Source organism: Mercurialis annua, linkage group LG1-X, assembly GCF_937616625.2.
Source record: "Mercurialis annua linkage group LG1-X, ddMerAnnu1.2, whole genome shotgun sequence".
Classification (NCBI taxonomy): Eukaryota; Viridiplantae; Streptophyta; class Magnoliopsida; order Malpighiales; family Euphorbiaceae; genus Mercurialis; species Mercurialis annua.
The window spans coordinates 12,338,256-12,348,470 of record NC_065570.1 but is presented as its reverse complement, the minus strand read 5'-3'; the positions used below and the strand labels follow the sequence as shown (position 1 = coordinate 12,348,470).

The 10,215-nt window shown below is 40.6% G+C and overlaps 1 protein-coding gene across 1 annotated transcript; it reads right to left on the bottom strand.

The window, feature by feature from the left end:
• Positions 1-8,166: 8,166 nt before the first annotated feature.
• Positions 8,167-9,957, bottom strand: LOC126664570 (uncharacterized). The gene is made up of 2 exons (XM_050357023.1): positions 8,904-9,957; positions 8,167-8,765 (listed from the first exon to the last, which is right to left on the bottom strand). The coding sequence occupies exons 1-2, from the start codon at positions 9,955-9,957 to the stop codon at positions 8,167-8,169; spliced, it is 1,653 nt and encodes a 550-aa protein (XP_050212980.1).
• Between the last annotated feature and the right edge of the window lie 258 nt (positions 9,958-10,215).

The following is a 10,215-nucleotide window of genomic DNA, read 5'->3' as shown; positions in this document are numbered from 1 at the left end:
TGTTCTTTTTTTCCGCCATTTTTTTTCTTCATTTTCTTCTTCTTCTTCTTCATTCCTTCTTCATTTTTGTTTCTTCTTCATCATTAATTCATCATTTCGTCGTCGCTCCGCCATCATTCCGCTGCTGCTCAGCCGTTTTTCATATTCAATTTTAGCATTTTTTCCTTGACTCGTGGTGATTAATACGATTTGTTTAACTTTCAGATATAAATAATTACTCTTGAATTTTCTCAATTTTAGATCTAAAAATCTGCATTAAAAACGTTTTTATACACAAAAAATGATTTTCTGAAGAAAAAAAACTGCTTCTGATTATCATATGAGTATCATCACTGCATTATCATGCAAGTATCATAACACTGCAGAAAAAGTCAATTTTTTATTAAAAAACATCGTCTGATTATCATGTTATTATCATGTCGCATGACATTAATTATATGATTATGATAAGGTTATGATAATACAAATGTACGATAATGATAATAGTATGATAATGTTTTTATGATAATATAATTATAAGCTTATAACAGTATGATAATATGATATTTACATGGAAAAAAATTACAGAAATAGTGTCATATGATAATGTTTTATCATATGATAACGAGATGATAATATTTATGGTACATAAATGATGATATCTATGATAATGTATGATAAAATAGTGTCTGATTATCATGTCGTTATCATAACACTAGAGTATGATAATTAGATGATAATGAATTATGATAAGGTTATGATAACTGGATGATAACGTACGTGAAAATAGAATTATAAAAAAATTCATGACACCATCATGATAATCAGATGATAATTAAATAATAAATTATGATAATATGATACCTGTATGTTTAAAAATTACAGAAACATTATGATAATGAGATGATAATGTAAAGATAATATGATACCTGTATGAAAAAAATAATTACAAAAAAATTATGATAACGAGATGATAATATGAAGAAAATAGTATAATTATATGATACATGTATGAAAAAAAACAATTACAAAAAAATTATGATAATAAGATGATAAAGTGAAGATAATAGTATGATAATATGACCTTATTATACTTCATTATCATACTATTTTCTTCACATTATCATCTCGTTATCATAATTTTTATGTAATGATTTTCATATGGGCATCATATTATCATACTGTTATCGTAATTTTATTATTATGTCGTTGTCATAACATTATTATTTAGGTACAATAATACATTATCATCTCGGTATCATATGATTATATTATGATAACGAGATGATAATACATAGATAACAACATGATAATCAATTTTTTTTGTAGAAATTTTTTCTTTATACAGTGCTATGATAACAACATGTTAATACAGTGATACTCATATGATAATCAGAGACTGTTTTTTTTACATAAAAAATCATTTTTTTTTCTGTAGTGTTATGATAATCATATGATAATCAGATACTGTTTTTTTTTGCAGAAAATCGTTTTTTTCATCATAACATTGTTTTTTATGCAGATTTTTAGATCTAAAATTGAAAAACAAATCAAAAGTAATTTATTTCGATTTGAATGTTATAAAAATAGCAATAATCACCATGAATTAAAGAAAAGTTTGCTAAAATAAAATATAAAAGAACAAAGCGACGGTGGAGCGATGAAGAAACGGCGACGGAGCGATGAAGGAACAAAAAAGAAAGAAAGAAAATGGAGAAGAAAAGAAGAAGGAGAAAATTGACGAAGAAAAAAAGAAACAGAGAAGAAGAAGAAGAAGAAGAAGAGGCGAGAGTATTATCCTAATGATAGAGTATTATCCTAATCTCGTTATCATCAAGAACCATTATTTGGCGTCGGTTCTTCCTCATTATTTATCTTCTCGGCAAGAAACCAAAATTAAGAATTTTTAAGTAAGTAGAAAATGAACTGATCGTTCCCACAGACGGCGCCAAATAATAGTTCTTGATCTGCCGGTCTGAGTTTGATCCAACCTACAAAGGAAAATAGGTTAGAAGGATTCGAGCCGGTGTTGGCTCGAATACCCTCTAATGCCTAAGTCAGATAAATTGGAGTAGTGTTGAGAGTGAATATGAGTGAAATTAGGGTTGACCTGACTTAGGACTCGGTATATATATACATCGCAGTCATTGTGATGTGTTAGGAGTGTTCTCCTTTATTCTGAGCTCATCTTCTTGTTATGATGAGCTGTTCTTTGTCATTATCCCTGATCTTCAGAGATGACTAGCTTACCCGTGTTACTAGTTGGTTACTGTTGGATTCTGGGTTAGGGACCTGCGACTGGTCTTAATGTTTGTGACCTGCGTCTTGTTGCAGTCTTCTGTTACTGTTTCAGGTGTGATATCCATCATTAGTCCCTCACCACAAGATTGTGTCTTTCAAGCATTTATGTTTGTTGTTCTGGGCCATTTTTGGGCCTGTTTCGTGCTGTCCCTTTTCTTTTTATCCGTTGGGATTAAATGCCTCTTCAATTGCCTTTTCAATTTCGTTTTTCAAAATTTAAACTGCTATCATTTCATGCTCCTGAATGTCCACCACGTTTCTATCTAGTAACTGCTGTCGCGGTTTCCTAGATCCTTCTTTAAATTTCTTTGCTTTTCTTCCCGTTTTCTTTTACTTTGTTCTTCACTGATCATTTCAAAAATTTCTTTGCTTTTCTTTGTCGACATTGTTCCTTTTCGCCTTAGTTCCTCCTTGTGGTTTCCAGGTAAGTTTCATTTTCTTTCTTGATTTTTCGTACTGAGTATGACGCGCACTAGGTCTTCTGTGTCTCTCCCTTCGTCTGGCGCTGCCGTTGATTATCGTAATTCTTTAAATTCGTTTGTTACTAATATCGATAGAGAGTCTTTGGGTGAAATTCGTGATGATTATGGGATACCGGTGGCGTATTCCCTTTCTGTCTGTGGCGCTCGTATGAGTGCTAATGAGGATGTGGGTGATGGAAAAGTAGTTGTCTATAGAGAACAGTTTCATTGCGGTTTATGTTTCCCTTTGGATCCTTTGATTGAGTCTTTTGTTAAGGAGTATGGGATCCCCTTAGGTCAGATCCATCCGAATGCGATTCGAGTCTTGTGTTGCTTTGTTGAGTTAATCTGTGACAAGGGTTTGGTTCCTACTTTGGGTCTTTTGAACGAGCTTTTCTTTATAACTCGTAGAAGTAATGAATTTTACCATCGTTTGGCTGCTCATAGAGATAGGCATCTGATTGATGCTTTGCCCAAAATTACTAAGCGTTGGCAACATTCCTTCTTTGTTGTGGGTCATGATAGTGATTTTGTTGATTTCCCCTCTGATTGGGTTGATGACTCTGAGTCCCTATCCTTTCCCCCACTTTGTGCTACTGACTCAGAAGCAATAGATTCCTTAGTAGATGATTCCCAGTCCCATTTATTCAATTGTTGTGACTTAGTGGATAAACACCTTCATCGTAAGTTTCCTCATATTGAGTTGCCTCCTCGTACTGTGACTGAGGGGCCTCTTGAGAGTGATGGTACACTGTCTCAGTCTTGCCGTTCTCCTTCACCTCTATCTTTTGTAGATTTGACGTTTGCGTCTCAGGGTATGCTTCTTGTTAGTCTTTTCTTTGCCTTTGTCATAATTGAATGTTCACTTATCCATATTGCCTTTGCAGGAATGGGGGACAATTTCCTTGATGCCTTGACTCTTACTTTTGATGATGACTCAGCCGTCATCAATGGGTCTAGGCCTGCTTCATTGTTACTTCCCCCTCGTCCAACTGTCAAGATTGAGAAGAATACTGAGTCTGGATTGCCCCCTTCTTCTAGTAAGAAAGGGCGGGATATTCGTGATCGGACCAGACAGGGGTCTGCGAAACGTCTTAGGAAGAACTTGGATTCCTGTCCTAATCCTAGGGAATGGTTGGAGCAAAATATTGAGGGGTTGTCTGCTTCCTCCCCTGAGGTGTCTTCTTTAATTTCTCAATTTGTGCAATTTTCGGAGGACATGGAAGTTTGGGACAGTTGTACTGGGTCTGGTGCTTGTGACCGGATCGATTCTGCCTTGCTGCAGGTAAACCTTTCTTACTGTTTCTTTCCTTTGTGACTCTTTGGCGTGTCTTTGTTTTTGTGTTCTTTTTCTCTTATTTCGTGTTTCTGTTTCCAGCTTATTCAAGGAAATGCCTTAGTTTGTCGTAAGGTGGAGGAGACTGCGTCGTTGGAGCTGAGACATGAGAAAGAAATGACCCTGTTACGAGACTCTATGTCTGCGGAGAGGGTGAAGCTGAACAAGCAGAATCAAACAGCTCTAGATCGTGTTAAGATCCTATAAAAGAAGATTTCTGACCGTGAAGCTACCATGTTGCAACTTCAGGCCTCATGTGAGAGGCTGACTTAAGAACAGCAAAACAACAAAAGAGATGCTAACATTTACATGAGTGGATGCTTGACTGACTTTTGCGCTACAGTGATCAAGATAGTTCGTGAAGATTATCCAGATTATGATATCAACAAATTTCTTTCAATTGATCTCCGGGCTTTGGGTCAGCATGTTGCGGCTAAGGTTGCTGCTAAGAAGGCTGGATTACCTGTGTCACCAGTGCTTCCTTCTGATGTTATCAGCGAGGGTGTGAGGGATGCCGTAGATCCCGGTGAGAAGTCATCGGGTCTTGATCCAGATGTTTGTAGCGACAAGGGACCATTGGGTCAAACCTCTGCGACAAAGACAGCTTTGGTCTTGGTCAAGGACTCCCATCTTTCTGGTATTGAAACTTCTAATGCTCAGGATCAAGATCCCTTGGCTCCTGACTCAGCCGAGGAGAATGTGGAGGATAAGATTTCAGAAGATATGATTGGTCCAAAGGAGGGAGCGACCCATCTAGAGGAAGTGTAATTGGCCGTATGTTGGGCCTTTAGCTAGCTTTCTAATTTTTGTACTACTTTCATTATAGTACTTATGTTCGTTCGTTTTCTTTGCTTGGAGGGTTTCATGGGAAACTCTCCTTTTCTGGTATTTCTGAATAATTGTGATACTTTATGAATGCTATTTACGTTTTCTTTTCATTGGGTCTTTTTACTGAGTCATGATTGTGCATGATAATTTAATAGATGTGTTAAAAAATGGAAAGAATACGAGATGCAACTTTATTCATTATTTGTTGCTACATCTTTCATTAGAAGTATTTCTTCAAATTCACGATATTCCAGGTTCTAGGCAATGGTGTGCCTTCTAAATGAGCTATTCTATATGCTCCCTTCCCTACGACTTCAGTGACTCGGTAAGGCCCGTCCCAGTTAGGTTCGAGCTTTCCCATTCCTGCAGCTCCTTTCCCTATTTCAGCTTTTTTAAGGACTAAGTCTCCTTCTGAAAAGCTTGGTTCCTTGACTCTAGCATTATGATACTTAGTCATTTGTCTGCGGTAAGCTTCTGCGCGTATGGCTGCTTGGTGCCTTCTCTCTTCTAACAGATCTAGGCACAGCTTTAGTGCTTCTTCATTGCGCTCTTCGTCTATGACTTGTACCCTGAGTGTGGGCATTCCCATTTCTACAGGAAGGACAACCTCTGTTCCGTAAGTGAGCCGGAAGGGTGTTTCTCCTGTGGCCCTTCTGGGAGTTTTTCTATAAACCCATATGACATGGTACAACTCGTCTACCCATCTCCCTTTCAAGTCTCCAAGCCTCTTCTTGATTCCAGATAGGATAGTGCGATTGGTGACTTCAGTGAGGCCATTGGTCTGTGGATGTGCCACGAAAGTGAACTTCAGGTTGATCCCCAGTTTAGCGCAGTATTCCCTGAACTTGGCGCAATCGAACTGTTTCCCATTGTCTGTGACTAGGGTATGCGGTATCCCAAACCTGTTGCGCATTAGTATATTTTTACTTTAAAGGATTTTATTTATATAATTTTGAAATTTTACTTGCTCATAACTTCATTGGAAAGCCAATTGATGATCTTCTGGGACGTTATGGTGCTCATTGGTTGCACTTCTATCCACTTGGTGAAATGATCCACTGCGACTACGATGAACTTAACTTGCCCTCGAGCTGGGGTGAATGGTCCTACTATGTCCACTTTCCATGTCATGAAAGGCCAAGGACTTCCAATTGCTGACTGGTGGGCTGCCGGGGTTCTTATGGTTGTGCAAAATCTTTGGCATTTGTCGCATTTTTTCACCATATCTTCTGCGTCTTTCTTCATAGTCGGCCAATAATATCCCTGGAGCAGTGCTTTCCTGCTCAAAGTGGCTGCTCCCTCGTGTGCCACACATTCTCCTTCGTGGATCTCCTTCAGTACATAAGCTCCGTCTTCTACCGAAATGCATTTGGACCACGGGTGTGTGATCGAGATCCGGTACAAAGTACCTTCTATCATGGAGTAGACAGACGATACTCGTACCTGTTTTGTTGCTGCTGCTCTTCCTTCTGGGACCACTCCATCATTTAGGTATGCGAAAATGGGTTGCATCCAAGGATCTAGCTCTGTGATTGGTAGAATTTCTTTCTCGTCTACTATGAGACTCATCCTCTCCTCTTTCATGTAGAGTGAGAGATATAGGGGACTTTTTGTTGCGGCTGCTTTCGCTAGTGCGTCTCCTCTCATGTTTCTCTCTCTGGGTATTGGAATTATTTCCCATTGCCCACCGTTCTTTTTTATTTCCTTCAACATCACCTTTTTTCTTTCCATGTATTTTGCCATGTTGGCATCTCGTTTGGAATTGACCTAAGATTTGGCTGGTAACCAGCTGGGAATCACTATGGACCCTTAGCTTTTCTGCTTTTACTTCTTTCACTAATGTGAGTTCTGTTAGAAAGGCCTCATATTCTGCTACATCATTGGTAAGGCGTGAGCATCTAAATAAGTTTATGCAATATAAAAAATATCAGCGTACTTGCATACCTGCCACGTTGTTGGTAGCTTTAAACTTCAAATGTACAGCATGCTCTATGACCACCGTCTGAGGTCCGAGTAACACTATTCCTGCCTCTGCCCCCTGCTCACTGGAAGCTCCGTCTACAAACAGATTCCAGGTTATGTCCTCTGTGACTGAGTCAGGTGGTTTCTCCGTCATTTCTGCGACGAAGATTGCCAGTGCCTGTGCCTTCAGCGTCTTCCTTGGCTCGTAGCTGACATCGTGCTCTCCCAGCTGCACTGACCAGCTTACTAGTCTCCCGGATGTTTCTGGGCGATGGAGAGCCTTGCGCAGGGGTTGATTTGTTCGGACAATGACTGTGCGCCCTTGGAAGTACGGTTTGAGCTTCTTCGTTGTGACCACCACAGCTAATGCCAATTTATCAATGGTTGGGTAGTTGAGCTCTGCGCCTTTAAGCGTCCTTCTAACATAGTAGATAGGTTGCTGTTCTTCCCCTTCTTCTCGGACCAGAACGGAGGCGATCGTCTCTTTTCCTACTGAGAGGTAGAGGTATAACATCTCTCCCGCGATGGGTCTACTTAGTAATGGCAGCTGAGTCAGGAAAGACTTCAGATTTTCAAACGCTTTCTGACAATCCTCATCCCAAGTGAATTTTTTCATATTACTTAGTTGCTTAAAAAATGGCAAGCATTTTTTAGCCGATGAAGAGACGAAACGTCCCAGTGCTGTGACGCGGCCATTTAACTTCTGTACTTCTCGGATATTTTGCGGAGCCTTCATGTCAGCTATGGCTTGGATCTTCTCAGGGTTAGCCTCTATTCCTCGTTGGCTGATCAGGTATCCTAGGAATTTGCCTTCTTTGACCCCAAAGGCGCATTTGGCTGGTTGAGCTTCATTCTGAATTTGTATAAGACTGAGAAAGTTTCTTCTAGGTCTTGGGCGTGTGTCTCTGCCGTGAGGCTCTTTACAATTATGTCATCAACATAGGCTTCAACATTCCTTCCTAATTGATCTTTGAACACGAAATTTACCAATCTCTGGCACGTTGCTCCAACATTCTTTAGTCCAAATGGCATGACGTTGTAGCAATACGTCCCTTTGTCTGTTACAAAGGAAGTCTTCTCTTGATCTTCCTTATCCATGGGTATCTGGTGGTACCCTTGCGCAACGTCTATGAAACTGTACAGGATGTAGCATGCGGTTGAGTCTACTAACTGGTCTATGCTTAGGAGCGAGTAACTATCTTTGGGACAAGCTTTGTTCAAGTCAGTGAAATCCGCACACATTCGATATTTCCCATTTGACTTTTTGACTAGGGCAATGTTGGCTACCCAGTCTGGGTACTATACTTCTCGGATGAAACCAGCCACTTCTAGCACTTTAACTTCGTCTGCGATAACCTTCCACCTCTCCTCTGCTAATCGCCGCTTCTTCTGTACCACGGGTCTGCTCCCTGGCTTTATGTTTAGCTTGTGTGAAGCTATTTTTGGATCAACTCCTTTGATTTCTGCTGGTTCTATAGCGAACGACTCCGCGTTGTTCTTTAGGATGGACTGTATTCCCTCTTTCACCTCTTTTGGGACATCTGTCCCTACCTTTACTACTTTGGTTGTAGTTATTTCGAAGTCCTCCATGTCTCCGACTGGTTCTACGCCTCCTACTTCTTCTTCGTCTAAGACCATCCCAGGAAAAGTGGCGATCGGTAAGCTTTCTCCTTCTTCTGTTGTTATCATACAACACTCCCTGGCCATTTCTTGGCTTCCCCTTACTACTGTTCCCTCTGAGGTGGGTATCTTTAAAGTCAGTAACCTGATGCTAGTTACTGCGCTTGATTGGTATAAGAATGGTCTGCCGAAGATTCCGTTATATGCTAGAGGTAAATCTACCACGTTGAACTGGGCATGTAGTTTCTTGAGTGGCCCCTCGGTCTTCTCACCTAGCTCTACATACAGGTTCACAGTTCATTCCGGCCGGATTGGCTTTCCTCCCAGTCCGATAAGTGGGACAGACACTTTTCGTAAGTCTGTGATCGATCCTTTCATCTCTTTAAAGGCTTCCAGGGTTAGCAAGTTCACAGAACTTCCTTCATCTATTAGGATACGCTTGACCCGGTGGTTTCTTATCACTGCTTCTATCACCAATGCATCATTGTGAGTTCCTCGTACGTGTCCTCCATCTTCTGGGCCGAACGAGACTTCTTGAGCTATTTCCCTTTCAATTGCGAAAATTGTCGCAGAACCTCTTCTGTTCCTCTTCTTCTTTTGGGAGTTGCTGTAAGGCTCACCTCCATCGATAACATGTATTACCCCTGCGACCTCTTTGGCTTTCTTGTTCTGTTCTTCTTTTTCTGTGGTGTCTCCTTTCCTCTTTTCTCCTGTCTTTTCGTGGACGAATTTCCTCAGCACGTCAGATTGGATTAGTTGTTCTATCTCTCTTTTAAGATTCCAGCAGCGATCTGTGTCGTGGCCATAGCCCTCATGAAAGCGACAGTACTTGCTCTTGTCTCGTTCCTTGTCTGGGTCCATTCTTCTGGGGGTGTTGAACATCACCCGGTTTTGCTTCATCCAGCTGAGTATATAGACTGGGGCTCGGTTCAGTGGCGTGAAGTCATAAGGTCTGCTCGATCCTCCGAATCTCTGCGTTCGGGGTCTCTCCTCCTCTTTCTTTCCTCGATATTTGGAGTTGTCTTGTTTCGTTGTCTCCGACTGCTTGGTCAAAGTTCTCCTTGCTTCGTCTAGTTCTACATACTTGTGTGCTATCAGCATTAAGTCTTGGAAGGTGGTTGGCTTTTTCATCAGAATTTTGTCTCGGAGCTCTTCAAATCGGGTCCCAATCTTCATGGCCTCTATGGCTGTGTCGTGATTAAGATTCTCGATTTGGACCGCCTCTTTATTGAATCTTTCCACAAAATTCTTCAACGTTTCTTGGTCTCCTTGTTTACATTTTTTTAAGTCGCTGGAACCTTTCTGCATTGGGATGTTGGTCCTGAAGCGCGCTTTGAATCTTGTGGCCAAATCGAAAAAGGAACCGATTGAGCCAGCCTTGAGATATGAGTACCACTTCTGTGCCGAGCCTTGCAATGTTGCTGGGAACACTCTACAGAGCATTGGGTCCGTCACGTCTTGCAGCATCATAATAGTTTTGAATTTGGAGATGTGGCTTTTTGGGTCTCCTATTCCATCAAAAGAGTCAAATGTTGGTAATTTAAACCTTTAAGGGAATCGTACCAATTAGATTTCAGATTTGAGGGGGGAGTCCTCGTCCTCCTCGTCTTCGTCTCCTCCCTTTCATTCCTCTCGAAATTTCCTCATGGCGTTGTTGATTTTCTCGTCAATGTCTATTTGCTCCTCTGCTCCTCTTCTTTTGTTTGAGGAGTGGCTTTCTTTGTCTTT